The following is a 23,495-nucleotide window of genomic DNA, read 5'->3' as shown; positions in this document are numbered from 1 at the left end:
TTTTGACCTTTAGGACCGCAGCTTCAAACTGTTCCAGGAACAGAAGTAGTTCAGTACAAAGCTCTTTCTCTTCTGGTCCGAGAGTCTCCTTGCCCCCATCCATGCTCGCTGAGCTGAAGCACTAGCAAATAAATACCAATGGGTAATAGTCTACTAAAACTGCCTTACATTATTAAAAGCATATCTTTTTCCTCTCAAGCTCGCCTCACCTGCTTTTAAACAATCTGCAAATGACTTTGCACATTCAGTATTTTACTTTTAGTAAAGGAGCAAGTCATGCCAAAGACAAGAAAATCTTGTTTGCCTGCCTCTAACCTCCATGCTGCTTCAGCTGGATAGAGCGGAATACTGCTTGCTATTCCTTTGTGCTGGGCACAGAGGGTGGGATGTGCCTCATCTAACTTGGTTAGACATGTCTAACACCAGATGTGCTTCATCTCATCCCAGAATATACCTCTATAAGGGACTCTCTCCATTCTTTGACTACACAGAACTAAAAAAACTATAGTACATAGCTTGGATACAGATTTTTACACTACAGGTGTATAAATGAAGAGAATATGAATTTCACTAAATTAGAAAGCTCCTCACACTTCAATGTGGAACAAGGTTACAGAATAGAGGATGGGAAAGAGAAAATTTCAGGCTTCTTCCCACTCTTCAGATGAAACAACAAGAGACCTAGAAGCAAAGCACAGAACTCCAATACCACCGTAGTCTGAGTTAGGGTTTCAGAAGAGCAGGAGGCTTAACACTCAGTACGAACTGCTGCCCTACCAAAGAATCATTTCATTTTGTCCTTTGGGAACCTAGAGTCCCTTAAGTTTGCGAAAGCAGTCTCCGAGCCAAGCGCACAAGGATCTTCATACCTTTAAATTCTCAGCTTTTGGCTGAGTTTTCTTTTGAAGTCACAGCTTCAGGTCCATTCAAGGACACTGACATACTGCCTAACTTGAAATTCTATGCCTTGGCAACACTAAGTTAGTAGCTCGTGGACGCAAAAAAGTTTAGTATCAGGAAAGGTCCTGCGAAAGCTATTTGTGCATACACCAGACTAAAATTTACAGTACAATTTTGCTGATACTGTCATAGCAGTTCTGAAGCAAGATCTTATTTGTATTTTGCAGCAAGAGGGACAGAGTCCTCCTACTTGCCTGGCTAGGAAACCAAGAGAAGCTAGGAGCTGAAAGAAATTTGCTATGCTATAGAACACAGTGGTTAAAGCAACTGAACCACCACCTTAGTCCATCAGAAATGCCTTTGTCAGACTATGATTTAGTTGGCACAGTTGTTTTTTTGAAGGGAGAGGAAAGACTGTTTCTTTGAAACACTGGTTCAGGGGCTGGGGTTTTTTTTCCCTTTTAAAATTAATTTCCTATGTTGGATGGATGTAACTCAGAAGAAGTTCCAGCACAGAGTTCCCTCACGTCATCCTGTAACTTCACAATTAAGTTACAAATTCCATTTATTACTTCCAAGCTGGCCTTAACTCATTCCATGTAGATATTTAGTATGACTTAGTCCCGCAAACTGCGGAGCATCAACAAGCAGAGATCTAGGGAGGCCTGCCCTAACAGATGGCAGGTTTCCTTTTTGCTTGTAATGAGTATCAGAAGCAGCTACAAATACAGAACATTCTTCCTCACAACTAGTCCACTGAAACAACAGTCACAAAGATCTTTTACAAGCAATTCACACAACTGTAAATAGGGGGGGGGGAAATCTATTAACTTTCAGTCTTAAATTGTTTGTTTGGATCATCTACTGTAAAACTTTAATACACCATGATCAGGATTATTTTCATGTAGCTACGTGCCCAGGGACAATCTCCCAGCATAGGGCTAATCACCAGGACTCCTCAAGATGAAGGTGGCATAGAGCTACACTCAAACAGTACTGCTTCCAGCAAATGGAAGGCAGATGTGTATACAGTATTTATTTAAATACATAGATATCCTCACGTACATCCCTTCAAAGTGTGTTTATTGCATTATAGCCAGTTGTTAATTTTTCAATATACATTTATAGTATCTGATCATAAATACTAAGAAATGGTTAAAATTGACAAGTTTATGATGAGTATTATCCTATTTTTTACTTATACCTCCTTTTAATATTGACAAGTCTCTCTAGATACTTACTGAAGCTAATTAAAAAAATACCCATCTCTTTTCTCCCCTAACAAGAAGTTCGAGAAATGTGGAAGCAAACTTTTTCTTGCCTTTCCCTCCCACCACCACCCCAGAGCCAGTTTCACAAGCAAAGAATTGATCGGATGCATTGCTTCAAATCATAGGAAAGAGTTATTCTATACACATTAAGAACTGACTGCTTCTTCAATGATCAGATATTACACAGCTCAATGCACAGAAATTACAGGACTTCTGTCATTCATAATTGTTACCTTGTGGTCCATCTGGATTACCAAATTCTTCCCAATTTTTTCGTGATTCTTCATCAGTTAACCTAGTTTCAAGAAGAGATATTAAGTTAATACAGAAGTAAAGAAATTTCTCTAAATCATTAACATACAGAAACTTTAAAATGTGGCATTTATACTATCCTTCAGAGATTGTCTGGCAAGCTGAACAGCTTCTGCTGGTTTTTGTATGAAATCTGGTATGAAACAATACTGCTGTATTCCTTCATGATACACAGGTGAATTTTTTTAGCACTCTGACAGCAAAAGAAATCAGACACAGAAGGTGCACCCTCATACAGGAGATGTGATACCTCTCCCTTTCATGAGAGTGACTGCGTACCCATCAGCAAAGAGCACTTTTCAATGCCAGGTTACAGTACAGCAAATTTTGAAAGACAAAGGTTGAAAGCATTATCTTTTTTTGGAAGGAAGGTGAATATGCAAGATGAGTTGATACAGCAGAAGTTGTCCATATGGGCTTTTAATTCTCTTATTCTAGACTTTTAGCCTTTGATGGTGTATGTGTGTTTGGTTGTTTTTCTTCCTGGAACTCCCTAGTTTCATATTTAAGAAGAGAGAAATAAATTAAGACACCACCTCCTAAATCTTACAGTTTCTATGCCTGTTCTGTAACGACAGTTTCTTGACTATAATATACCACCTCAAACAGAATCCCTGTCACTAGAAGGAAGAATACTGCTTTAGGAAACAGAACATCAGAGATTCACTATACTGAAGATTTTGTCTCACGGAAGAAACCCGTTTGTTAACAAGCACACTCACTGAATGGGTAGCTTTTATATTTTTTCAAGACAGTATGGCTAAGGAACTTCACCATCATTTACTTCAAGGCCTCTGCCACAGCCCTTGCACTAGCGTTTGAAGTATCAAACTGTATCACCAAGCATTTGAGTGCTAGCTTGCAAAGCAAAGAAGTGAGATGTTTCAGGGTTTCAGAAAGCAGTACCAGAATATTCTATTGAAGAGACTTTCATAGTGATGCAGATGTGTTTAAGCAGAAAGTATGATTTCAAAACTGCTCAAGTGAGCATGCTGTTGGTTCTCCTTCTCACCTCACCCCAAACAGGACTCTCAGTCAGTAAGGTCAACCACATAGACAACTGACTTAAAAGCAGAAATCACCAACTTGCTAGGTTCTCTGGTAATGTGACTGACCCAATAAACCCCTACAATGGAAGGCAGCTCAGAGGGGATGGGCAAGGGCAATGTGCCATGAAACTCAGACTGACCACAGAGACTCATGACAGCTGCTGCAAAGAAGCTGACTCTGTCTCAACACAAAGGGGATCAGAGGGTGGCCTTTGTTTTAGATAACCACCTATCAACAGTTGAGCAGATCAACTGGTGGTGTAAACGTTTCTCCTGGTGTGTATTAAAAAAGTATGAATGTCTCCTCAAGTTTGCGAGACCAACATGGGGGGAGTGCATACCTGGCTCAGCCCGACATAGAGTATAAAAACTAGACAACTAGCAAAAGAATTTTGAAGACAACAACAGGCTGGAGCTGGCTCCAACCCACGCGTGCCTTCCCGGTGCCTGGGGACGCCCAGCATCGTGACAGTGGGTGTACTGGAGAGACTGATAATGGGAATCACATTGGTATTGTGATTGAACTGTGTATTGAAATTCCTGTATTTTGCTAAGTCTAACTTACAAAATATACTAAAACCACAATATAAATGTATCACTCCACTAAATCAGAAGTCACGTGTAACATCAACTGTCTTCAGATAAGCAAATTTGGTATTGAACATTACGTGCTCCACACGTGGAATATCTACAAGAACCTGGTCAGAGACTATTGGACTCTGACAGATGATCATTTAGAGTAGGAAAGAATATAAAGGTGTACCAACATTCTGTGTATGAACAGCATTACAAAACCCAAACCCACATCTTGATTACAGAAAAATTCAATAAAAAGGGATTGCTTTTATACCAAATTCTAATATTAGACATCATCTCTCAGATTAAAAAAAAAAGCTATAAGCAGAGATAAGGCCAAAAAACACTCTGGAGGAAAAGAGGATTCAAGGATTCAGCTTTTAAGAACTACATAGGTAATATGAAACAGTCACCAAGTGAAAAATCAGGACTGCAAGGCAAGCGCAAATGAAAACAGACGTTGGGGAGCTGAGAGAAAACTGAGTCATAACCAGAATGAAACATCTTTGTCACTAGATAGGAACAGAGTTAAAATACTGTCTCTTACTCTTTGGCTTTATCACCAGGTGAAATGAACAGTATATTTATTTTCTAAGCAACGCTTCAGAATTGCTGTGACAGGGTTGGTTGGTTAAAAACCGGAACACCCATTCTGTTCTTTGTCATCTTTAATATCTATCATACTGGAAACACTTTTCCTAGCTGACGTGGAAGTTTAATACAAAGACCTAACACCTTACAATATTCTGACAGCTGCTAAACAATTACATTAGCCTTCCTAACTTGTACAAAGCAAATATGCACTGAACTGAGACATGTTTTGACTTTTGTTACATATCCGGACACATTTTTCCTGGCTGCTTAGGTCATCCCTGCTATTACCTTAAAGGCTTCCCTCACCAAAATATCAAGTTCCCATTTTTTATAGGCAAAAAAGAAACTTACGCTGCATAGGCCTTAGCAATCCTCATGAACATAACTTCATCTCCTCCTTTATCTGGATGGTATTTTAGCGATAGTGCACGGTACTGTTTCTTAATTTCCGATATACTTGCTCCCTTAAAAAGGAAAGTTTTGAGTTTATTAATAAATACCTTAAATCAAATCCATTCTTCTACATCTATATTCTAAAGCACATTGTGCAATATTTCTCTGAACTAAACTGAACTAAAGAATTATGTTCTAATATATGATCATGAAACTACATATGTATTTCATGGAAACATGATTATATTATTTTTCTAATAATATTTTTATAACCATTATATTTTTAAATCAAGTTAGAAGTCACAGTCTAACAAAAAGACATTCAAATGACTGGGTATTGTTTTTTTCTGGATTACCTTGTTCATCCGTCCATAGAAAAAAGTAAGGCCTTCTTATCTGTTTGACAAATCTTATCTTTTCCTAAACATATTCATGAATACGAGGAATTCTCACTTGCAACATTCTTCTATTTAAGCAAGAGTTTGTAGATCAAGTATGATGGTTCACTTGCAGCTTGTAGGCAGAAATAAATCTGTCAGTCACCAGGAACAGTGGATTGCCCTGCTGCTTAAGAATGTCTTTGACTAGAATCATCCTACCCATAAATTATTTCAAACTTCTTGAACAAAGGGAATACATTACCTATACCTGAGAAAGAGATCAATTTTTATTCTACTGCAGCACGTTCTTAAATGCCACCAACACAACCCCCTGTGCATTTACTTTCAGGTTGGACTGTGAATTTCACTACTCAAGAAAACCCACAAAACTTTATAGTAAGTGCAGATAAAGTTTTTCTAGTAAGCTATCTGCTAAGTTTCACAGAATCATTACCATAGGACTTTTCAACATTTTGTGGTAGAGGCGCCTAGCATGCTGACCTTAACTGCATAATAAACATACAAGAAGTTATTTAAAGATGATGGTACTGTTTCAATAAATTTAAACCAGAAATTAAACTACCCTGAGGCTTCATTTGCTGTTACTTTATCTCTCTTTATACAATGTGTCTATCATTTTCCAACACTATTTTTCAACAGCATGCCTGCCTCATATAATGCACAGGGATGAATGTATTCCATAATAAATTAGACTTCAAGTAAAAACAGCCATTTCAAGACTAGATGAAGAACACGAGATGAGTAGAAGCTGGAAAGTGGGGTGGGAGGGATAAAAAAAAAAAAACAGGTTGCTGGAGAAGAAGAGATGAGTTTTCATGGCTCACATGAATGCTGCCCATAAAAAAAAAAAATCCTAATTTTTTCTCTCTGCCACAGAGGGTGCATGTGATCCCTGGTAAGCTGATGACAAACTTTCTATCTATCATTAATTGCTTACTCCTCATTTTCAAAAGCTAGGCTACAGAGGTTAGGCTAGACTTACAGAAATGTTTAGTAGCCTAGGACAGTCAGCACTCTGCTTGGAACATAGAGCTTCCCTATATTAACTACTTACAAAAAAAAAATTAAGGCTCCAATTGTCTTACTTAAAGAATCCAAAATTATAAGCAGTTTTGAGCTTCATCTTTATGCCTTGGATCCCACCTGTAAAATGGCAGTAAGGATACTTATTCAATAAATCAGTCATAATGTCTGAGTGCCTTATGTGTTAGTGAATTTAAGTGATGTGGTCCAAAAAGAGCTATTTATGTTCAAAACAAAGTGCTGACATTATATATAAAATAAGGTGCAAGTACATTATCTGGACTTCATGCATGTTGTGGTTCTCCTCTGGAGAAAAAAGCCTCCTGTTATAAGCTGATATACTAACATAAGATAAAAAAATAATCTTGGCCACAGGGTGAATGCAAAGCAGCAAATGAATTATTGTGTACCAAAACTTTCAAGTGCTTGCATCTGCAACCTTTTTTTTTTTTTTTAAGTTTAGTTTGTTGGGTTTTTTTTAACAGCAACAACAGTTCAATTATCTAACAACACTTCAACATCTGTATCACTTCAACATCAGCAGGGCTGGCAATGACTCTAAAGGTTCCACTTGAATGGCAACAGAAGAAAGCTGTTAACTTTCATGTAGTCTGAACTAGAAGTTTTTCAAGGGGATTTAACAGACATCGTCTGATAGCACCAAAATACATAAAACAAACACACTCTGGAATCTTGGACTCTATTTTGAGTCCTACTTCATCTGATCTATCTTCACACCCATCTCTTCATCCCCGTTGTAACTACTCTGGCTTTAATTCAGCTTGTCCTTATGACAATATGCTCCATCCCTCTATCAGTTCTTGGAGCATTCCAGTATTGGTTTCTTTGCCTGGATAAGTTGCATGTGTCTTGAGAGTGTGCACAAGTTTTCATTAATGAATATTAAGTTACAATTCACTACATACATACTTTTTCCCCCCTCAGGGCTGTTACTTGCAGAAATTTACCAAAGATGACAAAAGAAAATCCTCTGATGACCTAATCCCTAGCCTGGTTTGTTTAACCAAAGTTAACCCAGATGTATGAACAGTTAAACTGCACAGTTCCAACAGATACCGTTCAATAGTAAAAATTTATCTTGTTCCTGTACGTCAGTGAGAGAACGCAAGTCAGCCATCAGTCATTCACAGAGGAACTGAGCGGAGGTTGAATTTAAATAACTTGCCTCCACACATGACAGGCAGGTCTTGTTCTACCTGTTTAGCCAGAAACAGGCTAGTCTACTTATCTGCTCTAATGGCTTTCTTAGCATAGAAAAGCAGTACCAGTGATGCCTATCCTTATGCTGACAAGCCACGTCACTAATGGCAAGAGATGTATTTGTTAATGTTCATGTACATATTAAGCTCTCCCACACTAACAATATACATCAAGTTTAATCAAAACGGGTACATTCAAAGGTCTTCCATATTCTTCTGCTGAGCTGTATCCACAGTGTATTTCCTTAGACTGGAGAGTAAAACATACCTCAGACTTCAGAACTGAAGATGACTATTGTTATTCAAAAGAGAAGGTTTGTATCAGGAAATAATTATCATAAGCAGAGAATTTGCTCGAGGTATTGTGGTGAAGATGAAGAAAAGAGTTTGACAAGACTAAATAAGAGTTTAAGAGATGTCCAGAAGGTCTATTTGGCTCCTCAGGATATATAACTTTTTACATCCATTTTGAATCAGACCTTCAATATAAATAAAGCACTGCATCTGTTTTCCAGATAAACACTACATCTTTTTTTTTTCTAGTTTAATAAACCAATTGGCTGGTATCACTATTTAGAATTTGTTGTTTGCATTCACAGATGCAACTGAGATTCAAGGTAACCTTCACTACATCAAAATATGCATCACCAACACCCTTTAGTGAAACCTTTCATTTACAAGGGATATATTGCTGTACAACAACTGTAAATCAAATTAATCCACATTCTTGTTTATACAGTTTATTCAGCAGCATCCCTAAAAATGGCTATTGAGAAGATTTTCACAGGGCATACAAAGCAGAATGACTTTTTTGTTTTCCTGTACCAAGCGAGGAAAACATCAGAGTAAGATTCAAAATAGATAAAAAACCCCACTTCACTATATTAAGTCATTAGAATTTTGAAGGAGTTAGATACAAAAGTTATAAATTAGTACAGATACAGGCAAAGAATATCTAACAACTGACTTTACAATATGCAGCAGCAACTTTCAGATGCCAAAAAGAACAAAACCATTAGATATATTCATTAAAGTTAACTTATTTTGTTTAAAAAAAACAAGTCTTAAATTCGACATCTAGACACAGAATATACAGTTATAGTAGTACAGACTAGTGAAAGATGCTATTACTTACAGGATCCAAATGTAAAACCTCATAAGGGTTGTATTCTTGATACTCTCTGTCCGTTTTGGAAACTTTGTATGCAAGAAACAAAAATAATGCCCAGCCAGCAAGGAGGACTATTTTCCTGTTCGGAAGAAAGAATTTTTTAGATGTACAAATCCACTAGCTCTAGCATAATTCTAAAAATAACATAAGAAGCCATTAGATATCAGTCTTCAAGAAACAATATTAAAATAGCAAGAAACATTAAAGCCATTTTAAAGCAGGTATGAGTATTTCAGTTATAACACCACCTTTGACACAGATGAGACAGCTGCTCTGACTTCTAATTAATTTCTTTTCTTTTTTTTTTTTTTAACAAAGGCAAGCCACTATCAACAAAGACTCTTTCCATTCTTTAACTGTCTGTCCTCAGCAGGTATATAATAGTATTTCCTGTTTTTAAAGGATGACTTTAACCTGATCCTAGACAAAGTCAATGTTAAAAAACCAAAAAGCTGAAACAGATGCATAACAGACAGAAAAATATTTTGAGGGTGGGAGTAATAAAGAACTGAAGGATACAAAACCATCAACTTCGAACATACAAATTGTTACTGTTGTATATTTGAATAAATATGTTTACATATCAAATATTTAAATCAAAAGACAGCACTAGCACCACTAATTTCAGTGAGGGAGGATTATTTTTTGGAACAAATAAATGCATTGTTTACTTATTTATTAGTGCTGACGTTCACTGGTTTCATTTAGCAGATATTTTATAAAGGACAAACAGCATCCATCTTGATTTCAAGCCCTACTAGATAATAATGATTAACTATTAATCATTCAAATATAGTAGATTGCAAATGTCTCTTCTGTGACACAAAAGCCATTATTATATAACTAACTCCAGTTGCTTCGATCACAAAAAAATATATTTTTATAAAAATAAAATCGTAGGAATTGCTTTAATGGGAAGTCATGCAAATGAAACGTACTTACTTTACTGTAGGAATTATGTTTTGTTGTGGTTTTAACAGTCGCAAACGATACCACAAGCATCTTCCATATACGTTTCTTATATTCTTTAATCGAATTTGCTCTACAAAAATAAAGAGAAAGATTGTGATTAACCAATCTGACAAAAAGCAGAATGACAAACATGCTCACTTCATCCTGGAGCAGGTAGTACAAGGTCAGTTGGAGGACTAACAAAAGGTCCAGCAGTATTGGAGGAAAGAATGTTTTTTTTATCCATTTAAGTGACACTGCACATACATAAACATAAGAAGTTGGTCAGATTATTTTCCACTACCTAAAAGGAATCCATCTATTTTCCACATGCCGCACAGCAACCATCACTCAGCCTCTGCCTGGCTAATGTGCACCTGTAAATTTTACTTCTGCCATTTTATACTCAACTTCAACAAGTCTCCCATTTCAGTATGTCAGCTACTGTGTGCAAGAAAAATAAACAAAAATCCGCAAAAAAACTAACCCACACGCAAAATGGTGTTTGTATACAACTAAAGAGTGCTGCTAGAGCAACATCTACTTCCTTAATCCAAAATATGATGCATTTTCCTCCTCTTTGCGACATCTGCTTTTATAAGTTGCCTTCATTTAGGTTTTTCCTGTTGAGGGGGAAAAGGAAGGAAGAGTCAGATAATAGTTATTTGTAAGCCATGTAGCTCAGTAATATGGGCCCTTGGCAAGAGAGTATAAGCATTAACAACAAACTAGCCAAAAAGATTTCCTCCCATGTCCTTTCAGGACAGGATGGGGCTGGAAGGAAATTGTATTTATACTGTCAACATCACCATGACAAGGCATGGAAGCTGTCTCTGTTAAGAGTTTTAGTTGTATTTCAGAGTTAATCAAGACCAACTTAGTCTTGGTCAAAGAAGTCTTTTATGCTAAGAAAAGTATGGTGGAAAGCACATAGCTTGTACAAAATTTCTGTAAGCACTGAAATTATATGTTATAAGGTGACTTCAGTCCTGTTTATCTTTTAAGTAACTTGTCCATCCATAGACTACACAGTCTGACCTGCAACACTTCTGAAGTGAGGAGGTCACTGTAATTACCTTATCTGCAAAAGAATAAGACCACTTGGCCCTTGTCAGACTAAAGGAGAAAGAATTAAGAGAAAAAAATTCATCCTGTCTCAATATATTTAGATATTGCTGGTGAACAAAGTGACTAAATTCACCAATTTAAAAGAAGTTTGTGAATTATCTAAATGCAGGAATTATATTAACAACTTTGATCCAAAGCACGTGTCAATCACATCCAAAAAGTCTTAAATCTCAACTTTGCACTTTTAACAAGGTGATGTCCTCATCTTAACTAAAATAGCAGTTATGATACACGGAAACATTTTTCTTTGGCAAATTTCTAAAAGGTGATTGTGGAAGACTGACAACCTCTGAGTCACTGAAGATACTGGGAGGTGGGATATGGTGCTCAGCGATCTACTTGAATTTCTAAGCAAGCATGCAATTCAGACGAAACATCTAGAACTTCAATTTGCAGTCACCAAACTATCTGAGGCCAGAGAAACACAACCATAAATGCCAATATCGTGCACCAAATCAACCACAAGTTCAGATTTAACCTGGATCAGATGTGAGGACAGGATGGTATTTTAAACTCTGGCTGATTTGGCAGAAATAGAGAGTGGGAACACAGATGACACTTGGCCAGCCACAAACTAGTAAAACAGACAAATATTAAAGCTTGCAGAGACAAGGTACCGGAACCAGAAAAAGCGTTATCAGCTTATTCTGAACTACTTAATTCTATAAAGCATATCTTCCCCAAAACTCAATATGACATTACAGAGCTTGACAGGATTCCTTGAGAAGATTAGATTAGTAGTCCCATCACCCCCAAAGAGGGAGATGGAGATAAAGGAGGATAATTCAATCCCTTGCATCTGATCCAACTCTTGCAGGGCTTCAAAATAAGCTTCCAAACTTGTCTCACAATTTTGTGCAACAGATAAACCACACAAGTATTTTGCGGTTCTCCTGATCTGCAAAGATTGTTCACATACTTAAAACAGGTACCAAACATGAAACTTTCTAAACAAAAAGGATATGACTAATATTTGGTTAAGCAACTGCCCACTTAGTTTCATTTGCGTAAGGCTTTAGAAAGCATTGTGAAGGAAAAATTCAGAAGACAACGAAAACAGGGTTAAAATGCAACACGGACTCCCTACTGGTAGAATACAAATTAATTTGGCTTTTTCTTTTTGCAATTTTTTTTTTTCTTTTAAGACAAAAATTGTGGGAGATCTCTATTGGTTCAGAACTGGATCCACCACAACTAGAAGTGAGCTAATTGTTACTTAAAATTAAACTACAATTTTTAATGCAAAACTAAGAGACGTTACCAGCACATAGAACTGGCATTTCAAAAAAAATCTAATGGTATTAAGGACTACACAGACAATTAAGTTATGAGAACTAAAAAGCTCTGCTACAGAAACAGGGAGGAAAATGTTCTGGGGGTTTTAAACAGTCACTGGACAACTATGAACCACAGCATGATGCTTTTATGAAAAAGTCACCGATGATACTTGAACAAATCAGGCATCACAAGCCTCATAGAAGACACATGTGCTTACGTTAAGCATAAATAGCTCATTTCAAATATTGTCAATGAATTCAGTCGTGCAGTGCTGAAGCAAGACGAAGCTTTCAGATCGGCTACCTGATTCAATCTGTATCACAGCCCTACAGACGCTTCTGCAGCACAACCAAAGGGCAGTGCTGTTTGGTAACTGTCTTAACTGACTACGCTGCTTGCAGAAATACCTAAAACTAACGTGAAAACAGAGTACCAGTGCTCTTGGAGAAACAGAAGGTGACTAAGAGAACTTCGTTTACTTAATCCTGTAAAACTAAGCCTAACAGGATATGACTCCTTTTAGTGTTTTTGCTAGGATGTTTTAACAAGCTGTTGTGCCTTGTCTTTAAAAATCTGTGCTACCCTGTGACATAATGCCCCAGTTCTCAAATCCGCCTACTCTCCAGTCCCTCAAGTACCAGATGACCCTCTCTTTTCCCCGCTCTGCATCCTCCCTGCAAGAACAGCCAATACCCTTCACCTTACCATGCCAAAAAGCTTCCAAAAGGCCCTCAGGGGAAGACACCATGGAGAAAAGAAAAATAGCTGTGCAAGGTAAACTAAAGAGTTGGCATAAGGTCAAATAAAAACTGACCACAGGGGAAAATGAGGCTAGAAACTAAAGGTGGTTTATAATAACCAGATAACTGAGGTTTTGGAACAGCCTTCCAGTAACAGCTGCAGGAGTCACATTTTGTGAACAGTCTGACAACAGCACCAAGAAAAAAAAACAAAACCCGAGGCAAGTGGTATGAGCAAAATTTAAGCCCTTTGGATAGGTAAACAGCACACACCCAAGTCAGTTAAAGAGTCCCTGGCAATGATGTCCTGGAATGGCTACGCTGCACCGGGGGACCTCTTCGTACAAATACCGAATTAAGACATGATGCTAAGCAGCCATCGCATTTTTTACAAACGCATCTGAACAACTCTGGATGAAATCTAATTACAGGTGATTAAATCATATCAAAGCAAAAGCACCTCATTAATTTCCTTCCGATCTTGGGATGGCAATGGTCTCATTTGATTAACAACCCCAAAATGAAACAGGGCACTAAAAAGATGAAAGTTTATAGTTATCTGTCCAGAACATAAAGAGAGAATCAAATCCTTCCCAAGCTGAGGCTGAAGTCCAGACTATTCAAATTATTCAGAGCTATCCTGAGGCATTTCCTCTGTCACGTGTCATCATTAACACATATTAACTTGTGGAATTCAAAAACAGGCAGCTACTCGAGAGGAAGAAGGAGGAGTACAGACAGCATCACTCCCAGCTTAGGCAGAAAGCCACTGGCAAAATATCACCCTAAGTAAGAAAGCTATATTCCTGCTGTATGCAGGAAAAACAGGCTTCCTGTTTATTTACAGACAATGTATGTGATTGCACCAAAGAAAATACTTATCTTGTTAGGAAGAAATTGGTTGCAGGGGAAAAGAAAAAAAAAGGGGAAAAAAAAAAAAAGGCTAGCAAGAGCCAGAATAGCAGATAATTACTGTACTTAACAAAAGCAGCAATGTATTCCTAATGAGCAAGTTGTGGATAAATCAGGTCCTTTTTTGCTTTGCCTTCCTCTCCCAAGGAGCTTCCTTTCACACAAGTGGATTTGCCGTGCCACAGAACTGGTACACTGTCCCTGCAACATCCTCCAGACCCCAAGCACACAGGAGTAAATACATCACATGCTGCTCAGGGTAAAACTTTGCAGTGAAATAGGAATTGTACCTTCTTTGGATTTTAGCTCTGGAATCCTTGCTCTGTCAGGGAAAGAGGTTCAGAGTCTGAAAATCAGATAAGAGTTCTCTGTTTCTTCTCGCTCCAGATCATGGCTCCCCATTAAAGCATAAGAGAACTTCAGACACCGTCCTTTGATATGGGATTACAGGGAGACAAGTGGGGGGGGGGAAAACGCTTTTCCTCTAGTCAAAACGACTTCTCATTTCATGGGTAAAACCCTCAGCAATAGTGAATCTTGCCTATAGTTTTTAAAATAGGTATTAAACAGCCTTGAAAAGCAAAGGTGTAATGCATCCATGGGCTTTTGAATTAATCTTGCTAACAATAATCCACACATCAACGTATTGTTAAAGCACCCCTCTCAGATGAGGATGTAGACTGCCAGTTCATTTCTGTAAATAATCTGGGGAAGCATTCCATGCTTCCTCCATTTCCCTCCAAAATGTTGCGGACGCATCCCAAGTTCCTGAGATTCACAAGCAATTTTTCATCAATACAACTCTCTTACTTTCAGAGGGTTGTCACAAGTGCCTATTATAATATCTTAACAAATGTATGTGAATATCCAGCCAAAACTACATCTTAATACACTCTTCAAGCTCTCATGAAATAAAACAATTACTGATACAAAAGGAAACCTGAGTGCCATCTCTTTCCATTATTCAGAAAGAGCTAGTCAGGTCCTCCAGTGATACTAGTAAGTATTTTAATCCAACATTGTCTAAAGATTTTAGACAAATGAAAATAAAATCAAGACCCTGGCACAGCTAGGCTATTAATAACTAAATGGGAAAAAAGTTCATTAGTACACTAATCTGCTTACTACTTTTGGATGAAAATAAAGTAATTAACAAGTATTTTAGACTTTTGCTTCCTTAAAGGTAGCTGTCCATTTGGCTACATACCTTAACTAGCGAATGGCTAAAGATCACTGACTGATCTGTAAGTTTGAGACACAGTCAACGCTATGTTGAATCCAAAGAGGTATGCAACATCTGAATGACAAGCTCCAAGCAATTATTAAAAAAGGAGAGGAAAAAAAAAAAAGACCATCTTTGATCTTTATTTCTTTTATTTGGTGACTAAAGGTTTTCTTCCTTTGTATTCCTGGCGACAATACAGGTATCAGCAGAGAATGCTTAAGTAAACAATTGACTCCTCTTTGTCAGAACTTACATATGCCTCTTGAATATCCAGGTCTTTAGAGAGAGTGATTTTAGGATGAGTAAGCCAGAGGTGTCTGCTTTTTCTGGGTACGTAACCCAGAACAGCTGAACATTTGAGGTTGGAAGAGACCTCTGGAGATCATCTAATCCAACCCTGCTGCTCAGAGGAGGGTCAACACAGCAGGTTGCTCAGGGCTCTGGCTGTAGGCCTTTGAATATCTTCAAGGACAGAGACCCCCCAGTCTCTCTGAGCAACCTGTTCTAGTGTTTGATCACCCTCACAGGGCAAAAAATTTTTCTCATGTCTGTCTCAACATCTGTTCATTCACCCATCACACGATGGGTGAGGAACACAGGGCACACAAACACAGAAGGAAGCTGATCACAGGTTGGATTCACTGTTTCCATAGATTACATACAACCTGTGGCCTACAACTCAGCCATGCCTGACTTAAGTTTGGTTTTGATGTTCACCCATACCCTTATCTTCCTTACTGGCACACACACTGCCTTTCTGCACTTCTCCCCTGCCCCCTCATCATAAAGAATACAAAGTCTTTGGCTTCTCATACAAATATTGTCTTCAACAACCAAGGCCTTTATAAAATGCAGCAACTGCATATTGTTTCACCACATTCCGATCACCACCTCAGCAGTACTGCTGATGACTAGCAAAGCAGACATGCTTCTATCAGTACATGAGGAACACAAAAGACGCTGGCAACATTGGCACTGCCAGGCAGCTCAGGAACACAAGCACTTCTGTTGCCAGAAGAATCTGTGACACACATGCCGGCACAACGTCACAAAACACGTTAAAAACAGTACCATAGAAAGAATGAACCACTTCTGTGGGCATTCTGCCCACCAGATGTGGACAATTCACCCAAAGGAGAATGCTGCTTGGTTTCAAAAGAAAAGGACTTCTTTCGGCAAGGAACATGGAGTGACAGTTCCGCAGCCTAGGAAATGCCACGATCATTTTAAAGACAGACTTCCACAGAACTTACTTGCAGCATGTCATCCTTTCTCTACCCCTGTCTTGGCAACTTGTACTTGTGGAATGAATGCATCAAGAGATGCAAGTAATACACATAGCAGGCAAGTCTTAAGTAAAGGTTATGACCCGAGGGTACCGTGGCTCTAAGCATTAAACTTGTTCTGTTAAAACTGAGGGTAACAGGCTCAGCTGAAACACTGCTCTTGAGAGTTTCTGATTCTGTTGTTTCTTATTCAGAGTTCTACAGTTTTAATCCTCTAAACTGTGCACTAAATAGGTTCCTGTTTCCTTTCAACAGCTATGAATATGTGTCCATGTATGCAATGCATACACATACATATGCAAAAGCTGAAGTCTTGGACTTTTTCCTACTTCATCAATCACAGAAATTAAACAATGGTATGGACAATTTATTTACTGAGGTCTTGAACCGGGGCTCTGAGTAAATTTACTTTTTTAATCACAGAGCCATTTCTCAGATAACAGGTGATGAATACAGGTATGAAAATGCTACCCTACTTCCTTACTAGGCCATTTTTGTTTAACTCTATCGACATTTTCCTTGATAATTATTGTAAAATAGACTCCACATGGATACAGTATGGTGTCGAAGAATAATTTAAGTATCACAGGATTAGGAAAAAACCCTACACTTACTTTCAAAAGAAACCACTGACAAACACTGATAACAATGTTTTAAAGCAGTAACCCATCTTCCCCAGCAACTAAGAGGCAGGATTCAAACTCGCAGGAACTCACAAAGTCAGCAACTCCTCTGAAGTACTAAATCATTTCAAACCTTATTATAATACGATTGACTTCTAGTGTAAAACGTCAAATTATGAGGCATGAAGCAAATTAAATTGATTTAAAAGCATTCTAAAATGCAGTTGCTTAAATTCAAAAGCCTGCAAATGACCACTAGCATTTCAGTTAAGATTACTTTTTTTTTTTTTAAACTGGAAAGCATGTTTCAGGACTTTAAGCTGACCATATCAGTGAAGAATTAAATTATCTGAATAGATGCTTTCTAATTTTAATGTCTATTATTGTAAGAATTGTCCCCATAACCCCGAGTTTATCTATAAAGAGGTCACGTCCAAGTTAGCCTCTTCACTAAAATGTTTATAGCTGAATAATCTGACCCTAGCTGTTTAAGAGATTTTTTCTGTCTAGTAAATATTCATAGAAATAATCAAAAAATATCACGTGTTTTGAGTAACATGTTGTTAACTATTAAAACTCCAAGCAGTTCATAAACTACAGAAAGTCCTGTGGAAGACCTTAATAGCAAGGCTTCATCTTTTCTAGAGCATGTTTTGCAGCAACTAGATTAAGCGTAAAAGGGACAAAAAGTAACCTAACTTTTCATTCACACACTGTTCCACACATATTTGCTGACCAAAAGATAGCATTTGTTACTAACGACTTTAATAAATAGTAACATAAGATGATTCAACATCTTGAAAGTTAACTTCTTTTCAGAGTTTACTTACTTGGACTTTCTGTTTACAGCCAGCCTCGCTGGTCTCAGGGCACAGTTCCACATTACGTTACTCCTAATCAAGCCATTTCCAAACCTTCTCCTTCCTATTATTATACCGTCTCATTTGTGCTGACAAAACTGTCAGTGGGACTAACTATACTAACTTTTAAGCTACATCACCTAAATTATCAAATTTATAGTAGGGCTGGACCTACAGGTACATCAGCAAAACTTTAATGGAATCTGAGAGGAATCAGAAAACTGGCCATTTTAATATGGAACGACACCCACAAGTCAAGGTTAACAATTTTAGATTAAATCAACAACAACGCTGGGCTCCAAGACTTACACATCCTTAATTATTAGCTTTATTTTATCATTTTGGTGTGGTGAGGAAACCAGAACACATTCAATCCAAAACAAACGCAGACAAAAGTCACTTAGCATACCACCAATCACTAAAAATGCCTGTATTCAGTATCGTTCTGATGCACACCTTGAAGAAACTGTAATAAAGGACAGAATTAGTGGACACAGGGATAAGTACCATACATCCATTTATCATCAGTGGGGCTTCTGTAAAGGGAAAGTGAGCTTTACAAATTTGAGTCCTCTAAAGGAAGTAAACGTATGGGAGATCCTGCTGATACAGTCTGTGGTTTCCAAAAGGCTTCTGAAAGGTTCCTCCTGAAAGTCTTTCAGGACAACCATCTAACTATTGCAAAAATAAATATGTGACTAGAAGACACAGTGAATGGCCAATTCTCACAGCAGAAGGAAATCGCCAGGAGTTCTGCAGGAGTCTCTGTTGGAACTACAATACTCACATTTCACTAATAAGTAACCTGGGTAAAGGGGTGAGCAGTAAAATAAAGCTTCCAGACAATATTAACTTATTCTGGGTAACAAGGGCAAGGGTATCCTGAAGAACTGTAAAGATCAAGCAAGTGGACTACAGAATGGCACATGGAATTCAGGGTATGAAAACATAAAGAGCAATGAAGACTATCCTAATTTTATATATGTAAGAATGAGTTTGGGGCTGACCATTACCTCTCAGGAATGTGATCTTGGTGTTGTGAGAAACTGTTCTATGAAAACCTCAGCTGAATGCTTATTAGTTATAAAAAGCAAAGCAAATGTTTAGAGCATTCCTGTGAGGAAAGGAAGAAAACATTATTCCACCACATAAGCTTAAGGTATGTACAACCTTGAGTATGATGCACAGTCCTAGTCCCCACCTCTCGAAGAGGGGCAGCTAGAAAACATTCAATTAAGGTGAACAAGGACCATCAAACGTATGAGAAGATTTATGTCCAAAATATAAGCTACAAATCTTTTGGCTGGGAGAGAGCAAAGTGCAAGGAGAGGTAACGAAAGGCTGTAAAAAACCTAAGTGACAGCCAGGATTGAATGTTTACTGCCTCTTCCAGTAGAACAAATAAGGATCATCAAATAAAATCAGACGCAGATGCAAACCAAAGGTGATTATTTGCAGCGTGGGCAGCAGAGCTGCTGAACTCCTTGCCATAGGATAGTATAGATGCTATGCTAAAAGAGAGTCATTGAACTGAAAACCATTGGAAACTGGGAGAATATGCAAAAGAAGCACCATTTATGCTTGCCCTGTTACTCTCTCCTTAAGGCATACACTTTTGTATTATCATGTAAAGAAGACATCTGACTTGACCCAGTATATCCACTCTTTTGCTTCTAAAAAAAAAAAAAAAAAAGATATTTGAAACTTTATTGGTAAGCCTTTGTAGAAGTCACAATGCTAGCAAATATCCTAGTTTCGACTAGTTCAACCAGCCAACCAAGATAAAGGCATCTTTTGAATCTAAAATGCATCACCTCCAGCAGATATGTATTTAGAATACTTGTAAGTAATTTTCTGTACAAGTGAAAGTCTGAAAACACCTCTTCAATCTTCTCAGTTGTACACTTACTTAAAAACTGGTGCAGACACAAATCTTTTTGCTTAGGAAAGAAATGAAGTACCTATTCTGGGCTTCTCCGTACTCTTGATATGGTCCAGCCAGCACATGTGTGTCAGGTCCTGGCTAACAACTGAGGGAAAGGACTACAAATCCCTCAGCGGGAGAAGGCAGCACCACAGGGTGAAAGGACGCAGCAGCAGCAGCTCCAGTCTAGACTTGTTCAAATTGCTGCAGATCTGCACCCTTCTTCACCGGCATGAATTTGAAGAACAACAAAAAAAAGCCACCCCCCAAAAAAATCCGCCCCAAAATCCTCACTTTGGAATCACTGTTGATCCCATTCCTCGTCATTTACCTTGCTCCTCTCTCAAATTGCTGCTCCTCCTGCAAGAATGGTTTAGCTGCTCATGAAACCATAACTGAACCATCACACTTTACCCTTGAATGTATCAGGTTAAACAGCACTAATTTGAATTCTCTAATACGTAGCCTGTACGTCCTGGTAGTTCAGTGTCATCTACATAAGTACTCAAGATATCCTTGCAGCAAGTAGAAAATGAACAACAAGGTATATAATAAAACTTCTACAACACTGTTTTCATAAGCTTCCATAACAAAGGTTGAATTTAAAAAAATTAGAAACAGCTTTATTTTCATGTACATGTAATGAGAGATAAAGTTCTTGTAATAGCTTGATCTTCATCTTGCAACAAAAAGCTTTTCAGAATTAAGTGTTCTGGACAGTCTTGAAGCTACTCAACTAATCTCTAATACAGGATTACTAATTTTATTTTACTACTAGAAGGCTACAATGCTTATAATAAGATTACAATACTTCAAAAAAAATTCCATGAAAAGACATGCCTTTTTTCCAAATAACAGTGCAGTTTAGATAACTCTGTCCAAATGCTTTGTTTTGAAAATCGTTTTTAGATATAATTGCTAGGCATTACTAATGACATCTCATGATGTCTGCTTTCTTGAAGTGTTTCTGCAAAAAACCCCTACTGCTTCAAAATAGCAATATAGTAAAAAATCAACAAAATAGTATTAGGTATCACCATTATATTCGATTCTCTCTTTTAATAGTCACCTAATAAATCATGTCAAGTTCAGAAAAATACAGCTTAAGTTAACCATAGTACACTCAATCTCTCAATACCTCAAAAAATTTCAATTTATATGTAATAACAGTTCTTAAATGCGTAACAGTTTCATGGAGTCTCCTCCCACTTCCTGACACAATGCTCAAAGGTTATATTAACAGGAAAGGACAAGCACACGCACATACAGGCACAAAATGCTTATAATCACAGATATGAAGTTTTCACACCCATGCTCATCCACCACATGAGCAATGAGCATGGCATCCTGTGTTTTCATCCTGTCCTTTTATCCTGTCCTTTACCAGCATCCTGTACTTTTATCCTGTACTACCAAATACCAAAATGCTATGAAATACTTTTAAGGTCAGGTTAATGAGATTTCAGTGAGCTGTGAGCAAGGACAGGGGTCACAGTTAACCCACTCCAAACAATCTTGTCTCACCAGAGGATTAGAAGCAGCACAGAAGAATTTTACCCCGGAGCGGGAGCAGCAGTATTAGGTAGTACCGAGATGCCCTTCCTCTCCCCGAGCTGCTGCAAGGTACAAGTGCTCATTACTCCGTTACAGACAAAACAGAAGAAATGCTGCCTGCATTCTCTACATTTGCTTGAGTCACATCCAAGTTGCAGACTCACTGTCCTTAAAGAGCCAAATAAAGTTTATAGCCTCAGTTTCTCTACTGCCATCTTAAAGCAGGGCATTAATATGGATCTCTGAAGACAGCCTCGAGATCTACAGATGAAAAATGCATCAAAAAATTACAGAGAAACATTCATATTTACACTACTACATAGGGATATCCAGTATAGTGGGCAGATACACAGAAGAGTATGGCTCCTAATACAGTAAACCTTTACAAAAAGGACTTTCTCAGGGCTTCTATTCAAGGTTTTGAACATTGCTGCCAAGTACTACCTATCTACAGTAGTATGCAAAACACCCTACTGCTTCAAAATAGCAATACAGTAAAAAATTAACAAAATAGTATTAAGTATCACCATTATATTCCATTCTCCCTTTTAATAGTCACCTAGTAAGCTATATTTTTTAAGTATTTCTGTACTTTGCCCAACCTCAATGCAAAAAGGCTGGACTAGAAACGGGGGTTCTCACACTGTCTATGCTACTTCCTAGAGGCATGGCATCTTCAAAGATTAGCAGGGAATAGCCTCCTTTAACCAGATTTTTTTAAGCTTTTCTTTTTATTAGCCCAGTGTTCTGCAAGAAAACTTTAGCTACTTCTCATAAACAGAAACATTTGAGAGGGGAGGGCGCAGGGGAAAAAGGTTAGTGAGCAACAGGACAACATATAGCTGGGGGGGTGGAGACTGACAAAAAAAAAACCAACACACACTTCATATGGATTTCTATCACAATGAAAGTAAACTGAACAGCTTCTATTCATTTCATATCAGTATTTTTTCCTAGATACAAAAATGCAGCAGCTCATCTTTTTTCTTTTTTTTTTTCCCATTCCTACAGTAGGTTTTTCTGTTCTTACACTTCAAGAAGGAAGATCTATGTTCCAAGCAGAACAGCTCGTACAGCTTCTTTTCTCTCAGAGAAGAGACTGCAAGAGAAAACCTTCATTAACGTTATCCCTGCATTCACAGCTATTATTCTTTGGGGTTTTTGAACTGTTTTCAACATCTTGTTTTGTTCAAGTTACTGTAAAAGACTCAGGATGGAGACTTTTATTCTTTCCAGCAGATTTGTAACAGATTATGAATACCCAGTGCCCTAAAACAGGATAATTTATTTAATGTAGACCTAAATCAGCTCAAAAATTGGACAAAATGACAAGCTTTCACAGATACATATACTTAACTACAAACCACATCACAATCTATGACCACCTGTTTCAGCACAGCTTTATAGTTACGTGTCTCAATTCAGCAGCACAGGTGTAAGTCAAAAAGCACACAAAGTTCAGCAAACACATCAGCATTGTGCAACAACTGGTGCATTATCCAACTAAATTCATTCACCTCTTGCTCTCCATTTCCTTTCTAGATGCTGATGTTTAATCCACGCAAGTCTACAGTGAAACTGGTTCAAAGCAAGTCCAACAACACAAAGATACTTTGATGGGCACTTATCCATCCCTAATTGCTGAGAAAAAACATCCTTTCTTCAACCCTTACAATTAACTTTTTGAAAAACAACTTAAAAATCCTCATTTCAGAAAATACTTTTTAGTTAAGAAATTAATCTGTACCAGAGTAACTTTTTAGCAACCATATTTTTTGTTCCAAATCAAGAACAGTCCTTGCAATAGTTTTCCTCACAGTAATTATGTTAAAGTTATACCAATATTCACCCAAAACACAAGTAATCTACAAAAAGTATGAACTGGGGTTTTTTTTAGTAATAATAAAACACACATACACACATATATGTTTTAAAGATGCAAGTCAAGGATAAACAACATGGCAGTTTCACCACCACCTGAAGCCATCACCACCACCAAAAGAATCAATCTTCTCCCCTCCCAGCTCACAGTCACATCCTGCACCATCCCAGACATCCACAAAGTGGATCCTAACCAGAAACTAATACACATGAAAAGTAACAC

General features: G+C 37.7%; 1 protein-coding gene across 2 annotated transcripts in view; it reads right to left on the bottom strand.

Moving 5' to 3' along the window:
• Positions 1-23,495, bottom strand: part of SEC63 (SEC63 homolog, protein translocation regulator) — a 62,880-nt gene that overhangs the window by 35,066 nt on the left and 4,319 nt on the right. For both annotated transcript variants that reach the window (XM_050893601.1, XM_050893600.1), the window contains exons 2-5: positions 9,853-9,952; positions 8,875-8,989; positions 5,054-5,166; positions 2,405-2,466 (exon numbers count right to left, since the gene is read on the bottom strand). In XM_050893601.1, the coding sequence (XP_050749558.1) occupies positions 2,405-2,466; positions 5,054-5,166; positions 8,875-8,989; positions 9,853-9,952 (390 nt within the window). The remainder of the gene's footprint in view (positions 1-2,404; positions 2,467-5,053; positions 5,167-8,874; positions 8,990-9,852; positions 9,953-23,495) is intronic.

This window comes from Gymnogyps californianus, chromosome 3 (genome assembly GCF_018139145.2).
Source record: "Gymnogyps californianus isolate 813 chromosome 3, ASM1813914v2, whole genome shotgun sequence".
Lineage (NCBI taxonomy): Eukaryota > Metazoa > Chordata > Aves > Accipitriformes > Cathartidae > Gymnogyps > Gymnogyps californianus.
Note: the sequence above shows the minus strand (reverse complement) of the source record. Positions and strands in the feature narration are given on the sequence as shown.